General features: G+C 41.5%; 1 protein-coding gene across 1 annotated transcript in view; it reads left to right on the top strand.

The window, feature by feature from the left end:
• LOC136885886 (serine/arginine repetitive matrix protein 2) overlaps positions 1 to 26,251 on the top strand; it is a 282,388-nt gene that overhangs the window by 142,549 nt on the left and 113,588 nt on the right. The window contains exon 2 of the mRNA XM_067158575.2: positions 5,089 to 7,020. Coding sequence (XP_067014676.1) covers positions 5,937 to 7,020 — 1,084 coding nt within the window. The 5' untranslated portion in view covers positions 5,089 to 5,936. The remainder of the gene's footprint in view (positions 1 to 5,088; positions 7,021 to 26,251) is intronic.

Raw genomic sequence — 26,251 nt, 5'->3', positions numbered from 1 at the left:
CAAACTTTATAGCATTAAATCGGTGTCTTAAGAATATGGGCCAAAGGCCGTAGCTGTGTTGAAACACAGGATCCCGTGAGATCTCCGAAGTTAAGCAACATTGGGCGTGGTCAGGAGTTGGATGGGTTGCCACGCGCTGTTGGTGTGGGGGGGGGGTAAGGGAATGGAGGAGTGGAAAGGAACTGGCCACCCTACCGCACGTAAACTCCGGCTCAGGAACACCTCTGCGGAGGTTCGGACCTGCCTTCGGGCAGTATAACCCTTACCTTAAGAATATGGCGATTGCATTATACACCTCTGGTTGCTGGGATGATAAAATGCACTGTATGCTGAGTGGAAGTTCAATAAAAGTAGAGTTTTTATGATTTTTTTCCCCCGCTGTGCGTTATAAAGATGACACGAGAAGATTATGTGGCTGAGGTCTAGCGCTTGTCATTTAAACCAGGAATGTTGGGGGGCAAACCACCGGGATTGGTCTGAAGAATTTGGCTCATTTGCTTTACCAAGTACTTCCTCGTCTAACGTTGTGCTGAGAATGTTTCCGTTATCTGAACTCGAACGCGTGACCACCATGTTACTGTTGTTGATTCATTGACAGGTTGTGGACATCGTGACCTCCAGATCGTAAAGTCTGAGGTTCTATTTCTGCATCTTCTCAGCATAAATAAGGGATTTGCAACAGTATTTACACAGCATGAATACCATTGTATCTCAGGAGCGAATTATTTTGTCCTGGTAGTGATTTTTTTCCTTAAAGAAGCCTGTCTACGAGTTAAACATGTCAAAAAGGAAAAATAATATTTGAAATTAAAGTACTAAGTGTTGAAGAATGTAAAATTAAGAAAGGAAAAATACCGTAGGCCTACAGTAAGCTCAAACTACTATTGCTATGTCTCTAACCCGAAAAGTAATATAAGTAAAAACTAATAGATTAAACATTCCCTGTTACCTTGAGTATCATTTCTTCGTCATTTTTAGGCATGTATTTACAGAAATGTTCCATTTTATAATCTCTGTTTGTCAATTTTATTTGGTATAGTGCGAATAAGCATTGAGCAATAAGAACATACGCAATCGAGTTAATCTTTGATAAACTGACAGTCGAGGGCCAAAGCAATATCGAACGAGTAAAGACACTTTTCATGAAGTGAGTATCAAGTGAAAACATCACGATGAAGACTGCGTCCACGAGCTGAAGGAAGAGTCACGTCAATGAAAAAAATGTGGATCAACCGAACACAGACGCCTATCAAAATATCATCTCACACTAGGCAAATACTGGGGTTGTACCTTAAGGCCACGGTCGCTTCCGCCCCGACCCTAGTCCTTTCGTCGCAAGAAGACCTATCTGTGCCGGGCTGAGTGGCTCTGACGGTTGAGGCGCTGGCCTTCTGACCCCAACTTAGCAGGTTCGATCCTGCCTCAGTCGGGTGGTATTTGAAGATGCTCAAATACGTCAGCCTCGTGCCCAGGTAGATTTACTGCCACGTAAAAACTCCTGCGAGATTAAATTCCGGCGGCACCTCGGCGTCTCCAAAAACTGCCAAAGTAGTTAGTGGGACGTAAAAATAATATTATCAGACCTGTCTGTGTCGGTGTGACGTAAAGCAAAACAAAAATAAAAATCCAAATTCTATGTGAGAAGAAAGATGTCATCTGGAGCGATTTTCGCCAGAGTACATCATGACAAACAATACCGAATGCAAAAATATAAATAATGTGTAAGTAAATAGCTAGAAAGATGTAGAGATAGATGACAAAGAACGTGACTATAACATTAAAGAACAGTACTCTTAAGATCTATAAGTATGATTTATAAATATACAAATACAACCTCTGAGTGCAATTAAAGCAACTATTTCAATTAAGTATTTGGTGAGACTGAACCTTTTTCAGAAATCAGCGAATAATTTAGTGATGGTCCCTCTGGTTCCTATATTCGACCAATTATAGACACAGACTTGAACTCACATTTTTCTTGAAAGTGTTTGATATTAGGTTTCGTACTTTTTTCTGCGTCATCTTCTTCAGGTTTGTTCTGAAATCAGTCGTCAATGATCTGCATTTAGGACTGTCACCAATTAATTTTCCGTCATTAGCTTTCCCTCTCTCTTACGTTTCTCATCAATTACAGATATAACTGGGGAAAATTAACTGCATGCCCCTCTTCAAAGATAAAATATTTTTCCAAGTATAAGGTCAGTAGTGGAACCTTTGTTTCAATACATACTGAAAGTCTACCTCGGCCAAACATTCTGAGAAGAACCATCTAAGAACGCAGTTTCTGTTCTCACCGTTCATTGAAGTCTCCGACAGGAAACGCCTTATGGCTGAGAGCACATTCCTTTCTTTTGTATTTGTCAAGTCTCTACTTGGCATTCAGAGCACGGTGCTGGTTTAGCCACAATTTTGTTGCTTTCCTGGGCGGTCACAACTGAGAAAAGGAATGCGTTAACTCTCTTATTTATCTTGAATGATTGTCGAGAGATGAGGAAGCTGCAGTCAACATTCGCAGTTGTAATGCTCGACTGTCAGAAGACTGATTGCGAAGATTGGGTCGTGTAAATCCAAAACAATACTGAGCTGAATGCGTTTTGCAAGTCCAGTGAGAGAGTAGAGTGCTGTTGATTTCCGGACCCCAAAATCGCAGTAGAGGTGGACGGATTTTGAAAAAAGAAAGTCGGCATCTAAAAGCTCTCTGGTGATTGGAAGGTTGCCAAATACACCAGCCCTGTGTCGATAGATTTCCCGACATGTAAATGAACTCCTGAAAGGGACGACTTTTATGGCACTTCGGCTCTTTGAAAACCGTGCAAGAAGTTGTTAGTGGGATGTAAAATATAGTTCGGGAGTTAGTGGGTTCTAACCCCTCTGTCGGCATCCTTGAAGATGTTTTTCCGTCGTTTCCCATTTCCACACCAGGCAAATGATGGAGCCCAATCAATCCAATCAATCACCACTGATCTGCATTTAGGGCAGACGTACAGGTGGCAGATTCCCTATCTGTGTTTACTTAAGTCTTTTCTTAAATGATTGCAAAGAATTCGGAAATGTATTAAACATCTCCCTTGGTAAGTTACTCCAATCCCTACCTTCCTATAAACGAATATTTGTCCCAATTTGTCCTCTGGAATTCCAACTTTATATTCATATTGCGATCTTTCCTACTTTTAAAAACACCACTCAAACTTATTCGTCTACTAATTAATGTCATACCACGCCATCTCTCCAGTGACATCTCCGAACATGCCACTTAGTCGAGCAGCTCGTCTCCTTTCTCTCAAGTCTTCCCAGTCCAAAGTTTTGCAACATTTTCGTAACGCTACTCTTTTGTCGGAAATCATCCAGAACAAATCGAGCTGCTTTTCTTTGGATTGTTTTAGTTCTCGAATCAAGTAATCCCGGCGAGGGTCCCATACACTGGAACCATAGTCTAGTTGGAGTCTTATCTTACCTTATCTATTTTCATACGGGCCTTGTGCCATCGATGGGGTTCGAACCCACTATCTTCCGAATGCAAGCTCACAGCTACGTGACCCAAACCGCGTAGCTTACTCACTCGGTTTTGTATATATCTGTCTATGGCACCATGTACTTCCGTGCATACAATCTTGTTCAAACCTGTATTGTTATAATGTTTGTAGCAGTGAATATCATGGTTTGTGGTGGTAGTCAGGTGAGTAAATAGGAAAAGTGTCACCCTTAGGAAAACGAAGGTATCGGATGAAGAAAGGAAAGGGCTACGGAGGGCGTAAAAATGGAAGAGACACTAGGTCTCGTAAACTTAATACCGCAGGAGTCAGAAAAGAGCAAGTGTTGAAAAAGGGAAGTTGGATAGACGTTCGGGAGATAGTGGTTGAGGATCCGGCCTTCTGACTCGAACTTGGCAGGTTCGATCCTGGCTCAGTCCGGTGGTGGTTGTGGAGGTGGTTATTATTTTAATGGGAAGTACAACTAGGCAACCATCCTCTTCTTCTTGAGGCGCCTTCTCCTAGCGGAGGTTGGCGGTCCACATAGCCAGCTCCGAACTTGATATTGCAGCATGGACAGCATCTTCTGAAGTGCAGTTGTGCCATCCTTGGATGTCATTCAGCCATGAATTCCTCCTCCTACGTACAGACCTTTTCTCCTGTATCTGAAAGCACCCAAGGTATTTGGAGTAAGCGGCGATAATTTTACCATCCTCTATTAACACTAATTAGAGAGAGAAATGAAGGTATCGTACAAAGAAAGACGAGGGCCACGAAAGGCGTGAAAATGAGACCCCCTAGGCCTTAAATGCTCTAATAACGTCGGGGTCGGAAAAGAACAAGAGCTGACTAAAGGAGGTCGGATAGGATAGATGAAAGTGAGGAGCCTGGCACAAGTAAGTGTAAGCAATTGCTAAGACTCGGCTGAGGGCCCCGTGGTCACCAACCCACGCTCCCAAGTTGAGAGTCCCTTTTGGGCCCTTCTAGTCGTCTCTTACGACAAGGGGATACCGTGGGTGTTATTCTACCGCCCCCGCCTTCAGAGGATTACTCTTTCGGACTTCGAAATTTGCCTTCGTGGCCCTCCCTCCCCCCTTTTTCCGATACTAATTCTTCAAAGGGTCGGAATCCTACAGTTTCCCCTCAGAATAGAGGAGGATTGCCTCGTTGTTTTTGCTTTTAAAACAATAATCACAACCACCTTTCTAAATATCCTAGTGCTTGAAACACGGTACGTCGAATTTCCAATATTCTTCAGGAGCTATTGTGGAAGGTCTGTAAAAAAAAAACTGTATTCAGACTGTTTTAATGGCTGTAAAGAAGTGTTTTTATTTCAAATCTATCTATCTATCTACCTATCTATCGATTGTGTGCTTAGTAATTAATTATGTATGTAATTATGTAAATGTAGTGGCAAGAAAAGACGAGTTTTAATCAATAGAGCCTACTCATAAAATCACATGTCACCTTGTCTTGTTTTCCCTTAGCTAATATAAACCGTATAGCACAGTTACCTAAACTAACAGATTACAGGCTGTGTTAATGACGGTAATGTCACCATGCTCAACGGCTGACAATAATGGAGCTAACTGTTTCATACCAATCTCTCCTGTTACAGGTTGCCGAGCAGAACATCTATCTTCATGGGACAAGACAACAGTACAGCCAAGGAATTGACAAGTGAAGCTCACTCGCCGCATTATCTAGAGCAAGTTGTCTCCGACAAGACGAAACATTAATAATCTTCCTCACTCGCTGTCTCTACAGCAATCAACATTTGACGCAAGAAAAGTAAAAGAATTTCCACGTCGCTATCACAGGTCATCTGCTTTGTTTCATGGGAAAGTGTGATTGGTTCTTGTAAGTGACGCATTGTAACCGTTGTCCAGTGATTTTGTTTTGTTGTTATCAGGGGAAAACTTTTCGAAAGTGTTCCCTTTTTCATTGGAGGTTATTTGGTTACTTAAACAGTTCACTCACGAATGAACTAAGCTACTTACTATCGAAGTGAAGGTGTGTATGCGTGTTTCTGTAAAGTCTTTGGAAGGAAAAGAGAAACCGTTGACAAGATTTGGCAAGCGTCTTTGGCTGGCGAGACTGGCAGACCTCATTCCATTGCTAATATATACGATAAACGATCTACTTCTGAAGGGAAAAGAACTCAGTGCTACTGAAAACATAGTCTGTTGTAGACTGAAACAAAGCAAGTGGATATCCGTTTTTAATAATAATATTATTAATCGTGAAAAAGTGTACTGATAGTGTAAAACAGTGTAATTTAATTTATCTTCCGCGCATTGTGTTCCTCAATTGTTTCCTTGCCATGAAAAAGGCAATCTTGCTGGACTATTTCATCACCATGGAAACTGTATCCATAGACATTGGACTTGAAGAGTGACAGTACTAAGAGAAATAGTGTTGTGTGGAGAAGAGAAATATTACTTCCTTAGTGCCGATAATCTTGTAATGGCTTTAAGAATGAGGAAGGATATCAAGAAATCGTCTTATTACGTGTGGTTTTTGGGAGCGCAGGAGTCAAAGGGCCTTAGAGGTGCTGAATATATTGTACCTGTTGTGAAGAGTTTGGTGCAAAGAGAAAGGGATGTTGAGCCGTTCAAAGTTACGTTACAAGTGAGCCATAAGGGGCTTAAAATAATCCAGAATATTGTACCACCTATCGCAAATAACCCAGCTGGAGGTAAGAGTGGTAAAAATGCAAAGCCAGAAGTTGTAAAACATTTTATTCCCCACCATGCCATAACCTGTGTTCTCCAAGATGAAGATATAGTGGCTTGTATTCTGTTGCTGTACAATCCTGTCACTAAATGTCCTGTACATGTGCATGCGTACCGCTGTGATTCTGTTGAGACAGCCGAAATATTAAGGGGGCAGCTTCAAACTCTGATAGAACGTCCTGATAATCAAAAGAAACTGAGCGAGATCGAGACCAGATTACGTGCTAAGGGGTTGTTATTGCCACCAAGGGGAAGCAATGGCTCACAACCGATTCCTGTTGTAGGCAACCCTGTTCCTAGACGAGTGGTGAATGGTGGTGGATCGGATGGACGTAGCACCAGTACAAGAGAATCTGAATCGTCAGGTGGTTCCAGTTCTGAGCGATTGAGTGGTGTTGGTGGACACCAGGAGAGGATAGCAAGTCTGTACGACTCTCTAGCTGCGGAACTGAGAGAGAAGCTGGGAACTGGAGGAAGTGTGACCTCCGACAAGCCAAGGCACCCTCAAGCGCCTATTTTATTACCCCCGAGAGATTACGACACGGTTCACCGCCAGAAGGGTAACCTCACAGCCATTGATCTGAGGAGATGTCTCAATGAAAACATTGTCGGCGTGAATGTGAAGAACACGAGGAATTTAAAGGAAACTGCGAGGACCGGCGGGGCTGGAGGAACTGCCACTGCTGGAGGCGTTGGAGGAAGAACTCCAGGATCCAGTGGAGGATCTAGTGGGATTGGATCTGACCATGCTCCGAGCCCGGATCAGCAGGATAGAGAATCAGACCCAAGATACCTGGATAACCAGAGCAGCTCCGGTGAGTTTATTTTTATTATTTATTGTTATTTATATATTTTGTATATGATCTCGTGAAGAAAGAAGGTTCGCGAGTTTATTTGTATGTCTCCACATATGTAACCCTTTAATATCTCCACAAGTACTCGTCACTGAATTTGTCGCTCAATTCTTAGTAATGTTGTTCTATTTGGTGAAATTAGTGTAGTCCATTTAAAAAAAAAAAAAACTAAGTTGCTACCAATGGAGAGAAGTTGGACAGTATTTTATGAGCCCCTTGATACAATTTCAGAATTTGAAAATATGATTTCTATAACTTTAACGGATCAGAAGATATATGAGGTGGACAACTTAGCTGTATAAACTTGACATTTTCCAGTCTGTCGAAATTATTGCGAGATTAATGAATACAAAAACATATCTAGAAAATACAAATGTAATTAATAACAAAATTACACGTTTCGCTCCTGAAACAATATCCTCAGAAGATCCAATGAATGTTCTGTTGTCTGGTTCAGCACTCAACAGTCGTGGCACGGGGATGGCCCCATACCTCGCTTACGAAGGAGTGATTCTTATCTCCCATGGCCTGTTCTAACTGGACTGAGCGAAACCAAAGTCTTTCGCGGGAGATCAAAGCCTGATGGGGGATTTTTATTATTAAACAAAAGTTGTAAGTCAATGGGAACAGGATCGACCCATCCTGAGTGCCACGTGTAGTGAACATAATATGTATTCGTTAAATTCCTGGTACCTTTTTTCGCTTACGTTTCATTATGCCAGCTGCCCTGGGTTTAATAAAATATTCCCATGATATTTTCCCGTGCATTATAGAACAAGGTTCTTTACAAATAAAATAGGACGTCCTGGAATTATTACTTTGGGTTGAAAATGTAACATTCTCAATATTTTGACATAAATATGTCTGGCTAGGGGTCATCCGAAAATTTGTGTAACATAACGAGACAAAATGTGTGACGGAAATGTAACCATAGCAACCGTGCAGACTGTGATGTAAGGTATTGTTACCTGGCAACTAACCACAGCAACCGTGCAGACTGTGATATAAGGTATTGTTACCTAGCAACCGCGTGCAGGTTTTGTCTTATGGCTGGTTGCCATCTGATATTAGCAGCCATTTCCGGATGACATATTTACTGATAATTTGATTTTCGCAAAGGGAAAAGTGGTTTCTCTTTTAGTGTTCCTAATCCCCATCATACATCTGTGAGTACGGAACGTTAGTCATCTTATACACAGTAATGTGTTGATCAACATCTCTAATTGGTTTCGCATTTTTAAGTGAAGAACGTTACGCTTTTACTCGTAATGTGAAAACGGTCATGGCCACAACCTTTACATGGATAATACATTGGTTCTCAGCTGTTTGCGCATATTAAATAACGCTTTACATGATTTAATGACGTGTTAGCAGTAAGGAGGCCGTGATTTGCTACTTAGAATATTCACGAAGGCTTGCAATTGCAGTGCCAATTAACAGGCTACGTGGGATTTAATTCCTGTGGATGTGGGAAGTTGATTGTTGATTGCAGTTTCTTCACTTTTGAAATAAATCTGTTCTATAGAGTTAACAAACAATAAATTAATGGACTCTACTGGCATTATTAATTAATTAATTCATTCATTCATTCATTTATTTATTTACAGTATTTAGTATTCACTGATTGGCCAACTAGGGACCACGACAAGTTCCATTACACATTCTGGCGTTTACTCAAGTTTTCATTAGCTCACTGTGTCGTTCATCCGACCACTTTGCACCAGTTGTCCATTTCTCATCCCAGAAAGTCCCAAAAGTCACGATACTTGTTCTGGAAAGGTCTCGTTTTTTTTGGGGTGGGGGGTTATCTGGTCGTAGGCCAATTACTTCGAGGTCTTTCTTGACGTTAACCTACCAGGGAATTGTATGTTTTTGGTTTTGAGTCAAAATAGTTAAAATGCGTTCATATATCTGTCTTAGGTGACCGTAAAAGCGAGCCCTGAATTTGCGCATTGTGTCTGTGATCTTCTGTATCTTAGAGTAGATTTCTTGTCTGGATTTTCTTATGTAGATCCCGTGTTTGTAGTTTTGGCAAATTTAGTGAGCGAACCTTTTTGGAGGATAAGGCATTCTGACGCATAGAGATACCGGCTTGACAGTGTTGTAATGATGGATTTTGGTATTTATAGAAAAGCACATTTTGTTATACGTTTACCGGGTAGTTTGGGAAGCTACCTCATATTTTTTTTAAATCTCTAGTCACTAAGGCCTCTGTATCCAGTCCGTTTGATTGGATCCACTCATCAGAGTGAAAATAAAAATCCACAGCCTGTTTCCAGTCATTCCATCGGGTCAGGAATGGAATGCATGAAGCCTCCATCCAGCGGCGAGGATAGGAATTGTGCCGGCTGCCGAAGCCTGTCGCACTCCTCTGGGGCAATGATTAATGAATTACAGATGAAATGAAATGATACTGGAGAGCATTGCTGGAATGAAATATGCCAGGGAAAAACCGGAGTACCCGGAGAAAAAGCTGTCCCACCTCCGCTTTGTCCAGCACAAATCTCACATGGAGTGACCGGGATTTGAACCACGGAACCCAGCGGTGAGTGGCCGGCGCACTGCCACCTGAGCCACGGAGGCTCTCTCACCAGATTATTTAACCTTATTGTTACATTTTTGTTCCATATTTAGTGTTCAGTTGGGTTGTGTTGTATTTGATGTTTGACATTGGTTCCGTCTTTTCAAAGGATGTGCAAGCTTGTTTGTTCTGCTACCTCTTTCTGCACACTAGTTCTTCTGTTGCAGTTTATTATTTTTATTTATTTATTTATCAGTTTACCGTCCAGGGTTGGTTTTTCCCTCGGACTCAAAGAGGGATCTCACTTCTACCGCCTCAAGGGCTGTGTCCTGGAGCGTGAGACTTTTGGTCGTGGGATACAACTGATGTGCAGGACCAGTACCTCGCCTAGGCGGCCTCACCTGCTTTGCTGAACAGGGGCCTTTAGGAGGGGATGGGAATTGGAAGGGATAGACAAAGAAGAGGGAAGGAAAAGGCCGTGACTTTAAAGTTAGGTACCATTCCGGCATTTGCCTCGAGAAGAAGTGGGGAAACCATTTCGACGATGGCTGAGGTAGGAATCTAGGCCCCCACCCTCTACTGAGTTGACCTCCCGAGGCTGAGTGGACCCCGTTCCAATCCTCGTACCACTTTTTCCAAATTCCGTGGCAGAGCTGGGAATCGAACCCAAGCCTCCGGGGGTGGCAGCTAATCACACTAACCGCTACGCCACAGAGGCGGCCACGTGTACATTTCGCTAGAGTTGAAACAGACTGTACTGTAATAGTTTGGCAACTGGAGATGTTAACAGGTGCATGTTGAATGAGTTATTGAGGAGCCATGGATACTATAATTCTCTGAAGTATCAAGGGGATGAGTTGTTTTGACGGCTGTGGAAAGCTGGTAAATAAAAAAACCCATCCGAGAAACTAAAGAGTTATCCAAAAGGAATGTTACCAGATCTCTTGATGGCGTGCTATTTTATTTATACATATATTTAAATGAACCGGAAAGACTGATTCTCTGTTATTATCGACCTTCGTAGGTAAACATTGGAAAGGTGTTCAATGAAGTAAAAATAACAAATAAGAGAAGAGTATTATTATCCATTTCCTTTATTTGAGGAAGAGCCTTATTTTCTTGTTGGTTGAAAAAGGAAAAATAAAATGCTAACTCACTGGTTGTTCCTTCGTTACCTTGGATACTACCAGCGGCTATAGTTGTAAAAACCCCTCCGGTACCCTTGACTTCATAACTTATACAATGCACACACATAGTTTATCGTTAGTCACTACAAGCAATTGTTTTCCTTCTTTCTTTTCCCTGCCGTTACCATGGCAATGACAGTTTACAGTTCCCTTGTTACATTGTTCTTTGTGAGAGCGCTTTCACTTGTTTAAGACGGCAGACAATGCTACTGGGCCGAAGTCTTCGACCCTGGTTCTTGGAAACATGAAAAATACCTTAGTAATGTATTAACACTTTTATAATGATGATGGGGGAGAAAATTATTAAAGAAATTTATGTTTAACAGAAAAATGAAATTAAAGACTCGATATCTTGTAAAATTAACTGGAGATTAAAAAATACGGTAATAAAGTTAAGTATTCCTTCACAATGAAAGTAATACAACAACAATAAATAAATAAATAAATAAATAAATAAATAAGGCACTGCCAGGGCTTTGAATAATAATAATAATAATAATAATAATAATAATAATAATAATAATAATAATTTATCGTAACATACTTCTCGGAGTGGATGGTACCAGATGAATCTCCACCTCCTGGACATCATCTCACTGACAGAGTTATGAACACCAACGTCCCTCATCATCATCATTATTATTATTATTATTATTATTATTATTATTATTATTATTATTATTATTATTTCAACGTTGTGCCCAACTAACGAGTGCGATTGAACTTACTTAGCAGATAAATTTGCTTTTCTTCCTAGAATCTCTTTATCCCCTCGCTGTGGATTGGCGACTCTCATCTTGGGTTTTTAAGCAAAATTATGTTTGTTCACCAACGTTCTAAAGCTAGGCCTGTTCCATATAATTTCACTTGTTATGCTGATTTTTTGAAGATATCTTTCAATTTCGATATTCCAATTATTCTTGACTTTTAATGAGGGGCATAATTAAATACCGGTATAGTTTTAGGTCTTTTATTGTCCATTATTTGAATACGGCCATAAAATTTCAATAGTTTATTTCTAATAGTGACTGATATTTTGTTCAAAATGCTGGTATAACTCCCCTATGCATACTGGGCCAAATATATTCCTAAGGATTTTCCTTTCTTGCATTTCTAAATTTTTAGTTAGTGATCTGTTTCTAATGATAAAGGTTTCTGATGCACATAATGCTACAGGGTTAATTACCGTTCCGAGATATAATGTCTTGTTCCTGTTCCACGTGATTCTATAGACTTTCTGTAGTTTAGGAATTCTCTTTCTCTGTGTTTGCTTCACGATTTAATAATAATAATAATAATAATAATAATAATAATAATAATAATAATAATAGATTATGCTAGGAATTTCACATCGTACTAGTACTTTTAGGTTTTCGGTGACAGAGGTATTATTATTATTATTATTATTATTATTATTATTATTATGTTTCACCCTCTTAGGAGTACGTTGAATCAATCATTTCTCTGTGTGTTCTTTTCATTGTGCCCACTATTTCTTCATTCTTTCTAGTCGTCGTCTCCTCTCGTCTTCCGAGGTAATAGGTTTGGCTTTTAATAATGTTGTTTGCTTTACGTCCTACTAACTACTTTTTAAGGTCTTCGGAGACGCCAAGGTGCCGGGATTTAGTCCCGCAGGAGTTCTTTTACGTGCCAGTAAATGTACCGACACGGGGCTGTCGTATTTGAGCCAGTAAATATACCGACACGGGCTGTCGTATTTGAGCACCTTCAAATACCACCGGACTGAGCCAGGATCGAACCTGCCAAGTTGGGGTTAGGAGGCCAGCGCCTTAACCGCCTGAGCCACTCAGCCCGGTAGGTTTGGCTTTTAATGTAGATTTGTCTTGGAACCTTACATTTTCGTAATGTATATTATCTTATTACTGTGAAATTTTGGTCCTCTGATCTTTCTTAAAATTTTCTTTTCTTTTAGCTCGAGTTTTTCCATCTGGCCTTTGAAATTCGTGTTTAGTCTTTCTGCTACGTACCGTGCTTCTGGTTTACTCACTGTCTTATAATGTTTAATTTTGGACCCCTATGAAAGGGATTTCTTGTTATATGCATCTTTTGTTAGCTGCAAGGACGGTTCAAGTTTATTTTTCCTGGATTCCATTGCTTTGTATTCCACGGCATTCCAACGAATCCATTTTCCGAAATGTTTGAACTCTTTTACTGTTTTAATCTTTTGTTCTTGGACTTTGAGGTATTTATATGGGTGTGGTTTATTATTATTATTTACAATGTACTCATAGTTCCACTTATATTCTCAAACAAGCAAAATATATAGATAGTTTAAATGTAATGCTTCACTCAACGAACCGATCATAGCAAATGCTTAGAAAATGAACAACAGCGCTACGAGTTCACTGTGTATCCAAGCATTAGTCTCCAATAAGAGGCTTCCAGTTTCATCTCACAAGCTAGTGAACTTATATCATTATTTTGCTATTTGCTTTACGTCGCACCGACACAAATATGTCTTGTGACGACGGTGGGATAGGAAAGGCCTAGGAATTGGAAGGAACCTAGTTGCTTTACGTCGCACCGACACAGATAGGTCTTATGTCGACGATGGAACAGGGAAGGGCTGGGAGTGGGAAGGTTGGATGGAAGCGGCCGTGGCCTTAATTAAGGTACAGCCCCGGCATTTGACTGGTGTGAAAATGGGAAACCACGGAAAATCATCTTCAGGGCTGCCGACACTGGAGCTCGAACCCACCCGATTACTGGATACTGGCCGCACTTCAGCGACTGCAGCTATCGAGCTCGGTTGAACTTATATCGTAGGTGTCATTAGCGACGGTGTATTTCTTACTCAAGGTTGTTTCACAGGCAGTCCAACGCCTTCATTTCATGCACGTCATAGTGTGTTAGCCTTCAACGGGAATCGAAACCGAGGCTAGGAGGAGAAAGAGACGTGAAAGGCAGAACGTGAATCCTCCGCTCAAATACTTTCCAAAGTTGACCTCTGACTTGGCGAGATGAACGGCTGGCTTTTAACCTTTGGTGAGAGGTTTCTTGATCAGGCTAAAGAGCGCCTTAAAGACGACAGAGCACTCCATGACTTGGCCAGCAGGAACAGCGCAGAGGATATGGTCGAGTATTCTCCAGCACATCTCCTGCCATCTGCCCTTTAAACAAGACCGCCGACAAGTAGAAGAGACAGAATGTATCTCACGACTTTGCGGTAACGTTATGTTGCAAGCAAGAAGAAACCCAGGATATTGTCGGATAGTTTACAGACGAAGAAGGCAATATTTCAAGTTCGAAGAAATTTATGAACCACACCAATTGCAGTGAAACTCTGTAGGATGAATAATATTACAGGATATCCACGGCATGACAAAATGAGTGATTCTTAACGGGAATTCACCGGTTTCCTCGTTTGTCCTAATAAAATATTATATTTACAGCATGTATGTTTATACAGCCTGTCATAGGAGGAATGATCAATATTTAGGGATATGAAAGGAACGATCTTCTCCTCCTCCTCCTCCTCCTCCTCCTCCTCCTCCTCCTACTACTACTACTACCGCTCTTCCCACATATGTGGGGTCGCGGGTGCGAACTGTGTTGCACAAGTGGATTTGGCCCTGTTTTACGGCCGAGTGCCCTTCCTGACGCCAACCGTATATGGAGGGATGTAATCACTATTGCGTGTTTCTGTGGTGGTTGGTAGTGTAGTGTGTTGCCTGAAGATGAAGAGGAAAGCGTTGGAACAAACAAACACAAACACCCAGTCCCCGGATCAAGAATTAATCAGACGCGATTAAAATCCCCGAACCGGCTGGGAATCGAACCCGAGACCCTCTAAACCGAAGGCGCCAACGCTGACCATTCAGCCAATGAGTCGGACATGAAATGGGCGATAATTTTAAGGAAAAAACTTTATATGGACTGCACTATTTGGAATGATTTCCGAGATAAAACACATTTAATGTAGGCTACATTTGTTTTTGAGCTAGTGGCGCGCACGTATGTGTCTTGCCCACCCAACCTACAATAGTTCAAAGTGGCATGCAAAGATCAATGGTGGGTTTCTCGTGAAGAGATAGAAAGAGAGCAGATGACATACTCTCTTACTAAGGTTACCGACATCATTCAGATGGTGGCAACGCTGGAATAGCAGTGGGCTGTACATGTAGCTCGTAGAAAGGACTATCGATGGAGAGTACTTGTTCTTGAGGAGAGCCCTGGAGAATATCAGAGGCCAAGAGGACTAACGGGGCAGGGACTTACGAGAGAACTATCGGAATTTATTGGCAGAGAATTGCCCGTATGTAGACCAACCTGAGGAAGTTGATATTTAAAAAAAAATCTGTAGTAACGTACTGTGGTTTCATAAAGACAGTATATAAGCATCACTGGCCTAATGATTGGTGCTCGAGGGACCATTTTCCGGCTATTCACGGATTTCTTGAAAGGATTTGGAGTAAGTACTAACCTCCACTCAAATGTGACAGCGACATTAAAGGGGTTGATAGCCGTCTTCATAAACCACACCCGTGGACCTTAACATTCATCTTGAAGCTGTCATTCGTGATAGTATTTATTGATTGTGGTAGTCTTGGTCGTTGTGACAGCCTACAAGTGTTGTAGGAAGACATCTTATATAATATATTAAGGTTTTACGGTAGCAATTAAAGATTAACCGCAGACTGAATATTACGATACAAGCTTATTAAAGATGTGGCAATAATAACGGCGTGTGACCTCCGAAGAGCTCCGGTGGTAGTCTTTTGAGATGACTCCGTATAGGCGACCTGCACGTCTGTGAGGATGGGGCCCTACCTGTGATGAATTCTAATGATGAAGACAGCACACACATTCATCCCCGGAGCCATCAGAATTACCCAATGAAGGTTAAAATCCCCGACCCGACCGGGAATCAAACTCGGAACCCAGTGAACCACAGTTCAGCATGCTAACCATTTAGCCATGGAGCCGGACAAAGATGTGGTGAATGAATGCTAGAAACTGCTTATAACATATTCTCGAATAAAAAAGCAAGACAGTCATCTCCGTACAGGCCATGAAGGCCCTTGGAGGGTGGAAGGTAAAGGCTTCCACTATCCGTAACCTCGGCACTTGATGGGGTAGAGTGGTTAGCTCTACGCCCGGCCGCCTTTGCCCCCAGGAATTAACCTGGTACTCATTTTTGGTGTAGGCTGAGTGAACCTCAGGGCCATGTGCACCACCGGAAGTAGAAATCTCATTTCATAAATTTTTACGACTTCCTGATGGGAATTCGAACCTACGTCCTTCCGGGCGAACCGAGCACGGCTTTACCGCCTCGGCCAGACAGCCCCTATATTCTCGAATACATGGTAGATTTTGGTTAACACGTTCAGTTTTTAATTAAATCTACCCATTTGGTTCATTATCAAGAAAAGCAACGTCGTAACAATTCTGCAACAGGTAAAATGAATGAACTATTTAAATGAAGAAATATGAGGAGAGAATACCTTGGTGTTTTTCATTGTTGAATAATTGATCAGGGGAGTAGATAATGGAATTCAAACAATAAACGTCATGCGAGAAATAGAACAGTGTTGTGTTCATACACCACGTCCACTGTTTTCATACACCTTGCTAATACAATGTAAACATATAAAAATAACTACGTGGAATTGCATGGAAATTAATACAGAGAAAATGTGAGCTATGGGATGAAAGTACAAAACGAAAAGTTTAGATTTCCTAGTGTATGAAACCCTTCCACCATACGTTCCCGGAATTGCATTCCATTCTTCTGGTAAAGTTGATTTCCCTAAGTGTCGTCATGTTTTTATCAAGGTACAGACAGTATTTCCTTGTGTAGTCACACGTTCGACCCTGGATTTAGAGTGGGTTATCCAAGGCTTGGCGTGTAATCGAGCACATACGACAAGGATGCTGTGTTCTTAAAGCTTCCGCGTTTTATGTACTCACTTAGGAACTTTTCTTGGATCTGACGATGATGATGATGTTGACCAAACTGCGGAAAAACTAGACTACCTGCAGCCTAGTAGTCTTAAGAGAACTTGAGCATTAAATCCTCTCAAAGAAACTCTACAGTGCTGAGATTTTGTTCCTTGTAGAACATGAATTATAGTGTCTATAGTGCCGCCTTTTCCACTTTCTGGTGGGTCGTGGGTGCAAGTTGTGTCACACATGTGGATTTAGCCCTGTTCCACGGCCGGATGCCTTCCTTATTGCATTTTTCTGTGGTGTGAATCAAGAGGTGTGTATTAAATAAACTGTGTATACCAACATAAAGGTCAAAGAGAGAAAGATTAAGATAATTATTTAGTGCTGTGTAGAAAAATAATGAACAAATGCACATCTATTATAATTCTGCAGTGAGACAGAAGCAGGGAGTCGGTTATCTTGACAGTGAATCTAAAGATAAAGGAAGGGGGGAAATGGTCTCAAATTTCCCGTTGGTAAAGGCAAAAGATCATAAATATGTCTTTTAATAAGTGAAACTCAAATTTATAACGATTAATTTATTTGCATTAAACGAATCATTTCCGAGAGACATCTATATGGAATGGGGAGTGGACAAGCGTAGCATTCAGTGCAACGGAAACTGACTCAATGCTCATGAAACAAGCAGTTCTCAAGAATGTGATCAGACGAGGCTTCTTTCTTAAACGAGCCTTGTATATGTCTTTCAGCCGTGGCCATCCATCAATACTTCAAATCACGGCCTGCAAGAACACATCGACCATCTTGTGCTCTGACGCCCCTCTTTGATAATGTCTCTCAGTCATGGCCATCCATCAATACTTCACATCACAGCCTGCGCGGTTGCTAGGTAACGTCGCGTCGCACACTGTATCGCTAATTGCGTGACCCAAATTTTCAGATGATGCCCAGTCACAAGATATAGTTATGTTGAAAAATAAGGTAAACACTAAGATAAATTAATAAGTTTAGGATATGTGCTCGTTCTAGAATATATAAAAGATCGTGTAACATGTATGAGTTTCAAAAATCTGATAAAATGCTTAAAGGAAATAAAAAATCATTTAGACCTGATTATAATTCATAATGTAGCAATTGTACCGGCTGCCATTTCTTGACGGCACTGGGAATTCTCTCCCAGTTTGACGTTATGTATCTCTTAGTGTAAACTGATTCCCTCCATTGCAAAGTGGTACTGGTGGTGATTATTGTGTTAAGAGGAAGTTCATATGGGCAATCATTCTCTATTGCCACTAATAATAATTTCATGTGTCCGGCTCCATGGCTAAATGGTTAGCGTGCTGGCCTTTGGTCACAGGGGTCCCGGGTTCGATTCCCGGCAGGGTCGGGAATTTTAACCATCATTGGTTAATTTCACTGGCACTGGGGCTGGGTGTATGTGTTGTCTTCAGCATCATTTCATCCTCATCACGACGCGCAGGTCACCTACGGGTGTCAAATCGAAAGACCTGCACCTGGCGAGCCGAACATGTCCTTGGACACTCCCGGCACTAAAAGCCACACGCCATTTCATTTCATAATTTCATGTGGCTATTTCTAGCCGAGTGCAGCCCTTGTAAGGCAGACCCTCCGACGAGGATGGGCGGCACCTGCCATTTGTAGGACACTGCGTGTTATTGTGGTAGAGGATAGTGTTATGTATGGTGTGAGAGTTGCAGGGATGTTGGGGACAGACAGCATTAACACCCAGCCCCCGGGCCATTGGAATTAAACCAATGAAGGTTAAAATCACCGACCCTCGAGGCCTCGGGAGTCTTTCATTTTCACGCCCTTCGTGGCCCTTGTCTTTCTTTGATCGATACCTTCATTTTTCGAAGTATCGGACTTCTTCCACTTTCTCCCTCTGATTAGTGTTATATAGAGGATGGTTGGCTAGTTGTACTTCCCCTTAAAACAATTATCACCGCGCGAGTTGGGCGCGTGGTTAGGGGCGCGCAGCTGTGAGCTTGCATCCGGGAGATAGCGGGTGGGTTTGAATCTCACTGTCGGCAGCCCTGAAGGTGGTTTTCCGTGGTTTTCCATTTTCACTCCAGTAAAATCCTGGGGTGTACCTTAAGGCCACGGGAGGTTTCTTCCCATTCCTAGGACTTTCCTATCCCATCGTCACCATAAGACCTATCTGTGTCGGTGTGACGTAAAACAAATTGTAAACAAAGCAATAATCACCACCACCACCAGTACTCACGGGAGCAATTCATTTTATGTATGAGAAATCTCGTTCCCTCCCCGTTACTCCATTATAAACAGCAGTAGCAAATAGAATATGGAAATGCGAATAAAAATTCCTTCCTTGTCCCTATAAAGTTAAATTTAATGATGGTCATTATTAAGAGAGTTGCCTGTATGAGTGGTAAAGGCCAGCTTTGCACGGCATCCGCATTCAGAGCATTGCACACACTTCACCTCGAAGTTCCGTTAGGGCAGAGCGGGTAACAAGGAACAGTTCTGAATAACATTCTTCACTTATTCCAGAGCAAGCACTTGAAAATAGTTCAAACGAATGGGCTCTAAGCCTGCATAAAGGCAACCAACTTTCAACCAGCACTGTTATATATGACTCTTAAGAACCGGCTACATGGGACTCGAATGAATGCAAGAGTGAATGACGTGTGAATGAAACCAAAAATTACGTACTAGATACAAGTATCTTAGGCTGTCTCATTTACCTTCTCACTCCTCTCATTTACGGCTATGTACTGTTCCTAGAAATAGATTGCATAGTAGCATCGATTTTAATATACTCAGATTGTAACATAGTAATATTCAGTTAATTTATTCTAACCTTATATTTGAATACGATATTTGAATACGTTTTCCTTTAAGCTGGTGAGTAGATATATTCTTTAGGTATTAAGTTGATATCTTTTTCTTATTGTTCACTCTCTATTTATCCTATAATTTTTCATCAGTAGTAATCTTAATTAATTGTATTATTGTTATTCCTTACATGACTTCCTTCTTATCTCAATAACTGTAATTGATTACAATGACATTTTAAATTAATACTGTAAAAAAAAAAAAGTATGTGGTTAAGTGTAAGAGAGGGCCAAGAGCCCTAACTTCGCCACTTAATAAAGACATAAATAAATAAATAAATAAATAAATAAATAAATAAATAAATAAATAAATAAATAAATAAATAAATGAATGAGATACTTGAGGAGAATGGCTGGGCGAATAAGGAGGGAATGTATCAGGAACTTCCCCATACGACCTCGAAAGCTATGGGGTAACAGATATCGTTCAAACTTTTTTTTTTTACAATTGGCTTTACGTCGCAAAGGTGACGTTGGGATAGGAAAGGGCTAGGAGTGGGAAGGTAGCGGCCTTGGTCTTAATTAAGATGCAGCCTCAGCATTTGCAAGGCATGTGAAAAACCACGAGAAACCATCTTCAGGGCTGCCCACAATGGGGTTCGAACCCACTATCACCCCAATACTGGAAACTGGCCGCACTTAAGTGACTGCAATTATCGAGCTCGGTATCGTTGAAACTTGGAGATAAACAGATACGTGTCCAAGGGGCCCTTTAAAAAAAACGCGAAAATGATCCTTCAAATTTTACAGCCGAATCAACGTGCAGCAAAGCTAATGCAGTGAGTTCACAAATTGTGATCAATAGTATTCTACAAGAAGGAAGCCTGTTTACAGACCAACTTTGCTGTACGAGAGTAAACGCTGGGTGGACTCAGGATATCTTATTCATAAGTTAGAAGTAACAGACATGAAAATCGCGAGACTGATCCCTACTACCATAAGGACTGGATGGTACTAGGAATGAGGAGCTAACGGATAATTTAGGTATTAGAGTTCGATTCCCAGCGATGGCACAAAATTAAAAAGTCGTACGTGGGATGAAATGGGATCGACTGAGTATAGAGAGGTTCGATTCCTCCCTCAGCCATACTCGAAGTGGTTTTCTGTTTCTTCTCACCTAATTTAAGGCCTCGACCACTTCCTTCCCCTTTTCTTCCCCATCCCTTCCACTCTTCCCATCCTCCCACAAGGCCCCTGTTCAGCATAGCAAGTGAGGTAGCCTTGGTAAGGTACTGGCCCTCCTCCCCAGTTGTATCCCCGACCAAATGCCTCACGCTGCAGGATACTGCCCTTGAGGCGGTAGAGGTGGGATACCCCGCTGAGTTCGAGGGAAACACCAACCCTGGGGGGTAAACAAACAAAGAAAGAAATGTCATCGTTAATGCGAAAAAATCATGCATCAACTAGGCCCATTCCTCAGAGCTGCCAACCATAGGGACATGTCTTTCTCGTAATGTAGGGACGGGAAACAGGGAATTTTGGACCAAATAATGTAAAGGTAATACAATTCACTGTTAGTCCAGCTCCCTATTGTGTTTTCATGGCCAACTTGGTGGGAATGATCTCATCATGTGCGAAGGAAATGTCTGCTGGTTGAAGCCTCTCGGAAGTTCTCTGTGTACGTCACTCAAACAGTCTTGTAATTACGTGGTGTGATAAAGCAGTTTATATTTTCAGCCTTGCAAGTCTTTCTAAATACAATGTGGATTATCATCCTTAGGTTCAACATTAAACGCTAATAAAGAAAAGGGAATGACTGAGTATGTTATGTGTGTCTAACCCATGGATCCGTTTCCTTTATACGGGATTTGATATGAGGTGAGATGAAATAATGACATGTTTTACGGCCGGGTGCCCTTCCAGACGCCAAGCTGAGTTTGAATGAAATTGGGTAAGGAAGTAAAGTAAAAGGCTGTGGCCTATGAATAAGAACTCCCCCTTTATTTGTGTGGAAGTGAAAATTAGAATTCTTAGTTCAGTCGTCGGTGGGGTTCGAACCCAGTCGCCTTACGAATGCAGAGCGCGCTGCCACTCCCCTAGTTAAAAGGGAATATAACTGAGCGAGCCTATCTGCGCTGTACTCTCATACTTCCGCCGAGTATACCCTCTTCCTCATTCTACGAGATGACTAGCAGTCAGCAGCCCTGAAGATGGTTTTCCGTGGTTTTCCGTGGTTTCCCATTTTCACACCAGGCAAATGTTGGGGCTGTACCTTAATTAAGGTCACGGTCGCTTCCTTCCCACTCCTATACCTTTCCTATCCCATCGTCGCCATAAGACATATCTACGTCGGTGCGACGTAAAGCCATAGTAAAAAATTCTCTTAACTCTGTTTTTATCTATGTTGTGTAATTTAATATGTTCATTAAACTTTTAATTTGAATTAAATATATTTCACTTTAAACGCACACCTTATTTAATTTTATAACATTTTAATCCAATTTTGAATTATTTTTTTAAGAAAATAAGACATTGCGAAATTAGATCCACTGATTATTGTAAATTCATAATCAATTTTCATCACTTTTAAAATTCTAGTCAGTGGGTAAATTCAATTTTAAATTATTATTCCATGTCGTTTCATCTGCTACCATTAGGGGCTGATGATGCAAGATGTCAGGCCGCTTTAAAAACAATCTTGCTATTGGCTTTACGTCGCACCGACACAGATATGTCTTATGGCGACGATGGGACAGGAAAGGTCTAGGACAGGGAAGGAAGCGGCCGTGGCCTTAATTAAGGTACAGACCCAGCATTTGCCTGGTGTGAAAATGGGAAACCACGGAAAACCATCTTCAGGGCTGCTGACAGCGGGGTTCAAACCTATCATTTCCCGAATACTGGATACTGACCGCACTTAAGCGAATGCAGCTATCGAGCTCGGTAGAACAACAATCATCATCATCATCATCATCATCATAATCATCATCATCTTAATCATCATCATGAGTGAACTAAACAAGTAGTGGCAAGGCCGGGAATCAGAACACTTAGCGAAGCGAGGCATTGGAATAATAATTCATATGTCTTATTCTTAGAGTTGTCTTTTGTGGAGATTTTTGAGGCTAATGCAGGATTATTTTAGTTGCTCTGTAGGGACATGGTAGGAAACGAATTGGCTAAAACGTATTCCATTGGTAATATGCATTTCGTAGTTTTGTTTCTTAAAACTCATCGCGAATTGTGCGTGTAACGAAGCACTCTGATACCGCTAGTTTTAGATAAACTGTTCAAGCCACTTCTTCGTGGAAGTACTCGAGTCCCTTCTTATGCTGGCCTGGTATGTGGGGCTTAACGATCTAATGAGAAGGTCGTGAGATGTGTCACTTATTAGAAGCAATCAGCGACAACCTGCACTATTGTGGGAAGTGGCTGCATGCAGTTTGTTATTAAGGCGCATTACATGCAAAGTTAAGAAGGTACTTGCACACAATGCAGTTCCTCTGCTTTCCGAACACACGATATTTTCTTTGCTAGGACTTTCACGACACGGAAATCTTTTATGCAACGTAATAACTATATTTCTAAGTAAGTCGAATGCATGTCCCTTGTCACGTTTTTCTACGAGGCCGGGTATGAAGTGATATGAATCTTCATAGCGAGTTTTTGCGACCAGATGCCCTTCCTGACGTCCGCCTCATCAAAGGTGTTAATGAGATGAAATAAATGACGCAATAATACTAATATTAATAATAATGTTATTGGCTTTACGTCGTACTAAACAAGTTTTACGGTTTCCGGAGACGCCGAGGTGTCGATATTTAGTCCCGGAGGAGTTCTTTTATGTGCCAATAAATATACAGACACTAGGCTGACGTATTTGAGCACCACAGGACTACGCTAGGATCGAACCTGCCAGTTTGGGGTCAAAAGGTTAGCGCCTCAAGCATGTGAACCACTCAGCGCGGCAATGAAGGACATGATATGTTATAGCAAGAGGGTGAAACCCGGTGCCGGCACATAGCCTACTCCTGTCGAATAGCACCAAGGGGTCTGGTCAAGGCTTAACTTCTCCGTCTGACGGACGAATCACCCTAAGTCCATATGAGCACCGCGGTGAGGTTTCAAATTGAATCCAGGCTTTTGGCACGTAATCTAGTGATTATAAATTTTACACCACAACCTCCCCTACCCTGCCGTCCAACATTCTGATGAAATTTTTTCGACCAACGGGACTCAAACCGGCTAATCGCGGTGTCAGACCATAAAACTTTGTGCCTCATCGATGATGGACACCAGGCGGCCTTTCTAAGATTCCAAAGAATTACTATTTATAAATACCTGAAGGAGCCTCCGTGGCTCAGACGGCAGCGCGCCGGCCTCTCACCGTTGGATTCCGTGGTTCAAATCCCGGTCATTCCATGCGAGATTTGTGCTGGACAAAGCAGATGCCGTTACTTCGGATTTCCCTGTCCTTTTTCATTCCAGCAACACTCACCAATATCATTTCGTTTCATCTGTCAGTCATTAATCATTGCCCAAGAAGATTGCGACAGGCTTCGGCAGCCGGTACAATTCTTATCCTCGCCACTAGATGGGGGTTGCGGATTTTCATTTTCATATGCCTAAAATCAAATTAACTAAGGGGTATTTACAAATATTTACACTTCTTTAGGATAAGCCAATAGGAGTTGAAGAGGTAGATAATTAGCTTCCGACACTTGACAATACCATTTGACAGAACTTACTTAATTGTGTATTATACATCACTGTACCTTTCCCACAAATAGTACTTAACTCTTCTTTTGAATGTTGCCAGAGTTGGTGCTGTTTTTAACCTTTGCAGGAAAGACATTAAATATCTGGACCAAGGAGAAGTTCAAGCTGTTTTGACCATATTTACAGGAGCGAACGTTGTGCAAGACAGTTTTCTCCATGTCTAGTTCTATATTTTTGAATGATTGTCAGGGTATAGTTATGTATTGATTATTTATTTATTTATTTATTTATTTATTTATTTATTTATTTATTTATTTATGTAAGTACACAAGAATAAATGTCCATTAAAGTACCTTCTTGACACAAAAAAGAAAATATTTAAAATATTACAAAATACAAAAATAAGATTTTTAAGCAGTACAAGTAACTTTGTCCGCCTCTGTCATCTAGTGGTTAGCGTGATTAGCTGCCACCCCCGGAAGTCCGGGTTCGATTCCCGGCTCTGCCACGAAATTTGAAAAGTGGTACGAGGGCTGGAACGGGGTCCACTCAGCCTCGGGAGGTCAACTGAGTAGAGGTGGGTTCGATTCCCACCTCAGCCATCCTGGAAGTGGTTTTCCGTGGTTTCCCACTTCTCCTCCAGGCAAATGCCGGGATGGTACCTAACCTAAGGCCACGGCCGCTTCCTTCCCTCTTCCTTGCCTGTCCCATCCAATCTTCCCATCCCTCCACAAGGCCCCTGTTCAGCATAGCAGGTGAGGCCGCCTGGCCGAGGTACTGGTCATTTTCCCCAGTTGTATCCCCGACCCAAAGTCTGAATCTCCAGGACACTGCCTTTGAGGCGGTAGAGGTGGGATCCCTCGCTGAGTCCGAGGGAAAAACCGACCCTGGAGGGTAAATAGATTACGAACGAACAAGTAACTTTAGTAACTCAAGTAAATTATCTAACACTGGAATGAAAGAAAAATAAAGAGGACAATTAAAGTACACAATAAGCTTCCAAATATCCAGTACGATTGAAAAATGAAATGGCGTATGGCTTTTAGTTAGTGCCGGGAATGTCCGAGGACAAGTTCGGCTCGCCAGATGCAGGTCTTTTTGATTTGACTCCCGTAGGCGACCTGCGCGTCGTGATGAGGATGAAATGATGATGACGACACATACACCCAGCCCCCGTGCCAGCGAAATTAACCAATGATGGTTAAAATTCCCGACCATGGCGGGAACCGAACCCGGGACTCCTGTGACCAAAGGCCAGCATGCTAACCATTTAGCCATGGAGCCGGACGATTGAATAATTTTCTAATAAATTATAAACGTACAATTTATCTGTGTTGAATGTGTCAAGGCTAGAGAATAAATTTATGTGAGCAGTGATTTAATTGTGAAATGAACACATTTTTACAAGCGGGGAATTCATGTCATGTAGGTATAGTTATGTGTTGGGGACGTGAAATAATGTTTGCTGGCGTGCGAGGGACATGAAAAAGAATGAGACCGTGCAATTCTGAACGAACAATTCTGCAGTAAGAATGTATATAAGAAATATTATATGGTATATTCATTTACGGTTTATTCTAAACATGAGTATGAGACTTGTATCTTAGTAAATACATATAAAAATTTGACTGGAATGGAGCAATATTCCCGTTAGCTGTCTCGCACGTTGTGGAATTTGAGCATTTTCATCGGTTATTTGACCTCAACCACGCATATCGACCACTGTCATCAACCATCGACTTCTTTCCATGTTTAGCTGGGCGGTGTGTAATTTAGTCATTACGGTTTTTTATTTTTTTTATTTTTTATTTTCCGTTCAGCTAGAACGAATTCAGTTCCTGTACTCGATAGCACCTTACACTGGGCCGTGGTTCTTTTTTAATATTATTTAACACTACGGGCGAGCACGACCTACATTCCTGTGGAAGTTTACAGAAGGAACATGCAGGACCAACAACTATTGCTCTCAACTTCTTCCCAAACGGTATAATCATCAAGGACGTGTATACGTCATCAGAAACTCACATATTTCCTTTTCA

Source organism: Anabrus simplex, chromosome X, assembly GCF_040414725.1.
Source record: "Anabrus simplex isolate iqAnaSimp1 chromosome X, ASM4041472v1, whole genome shotgun sequence".
Lineage (NCBI taxonomy): Eukaryota > Metazoa > Arthropoda > Insecta > Orthoptera > Tettigoniidae > Anabrus > Anabrus simplex.
This window is presented reverse-complemented; position numbering and strand designations above follow the sequence as displayed.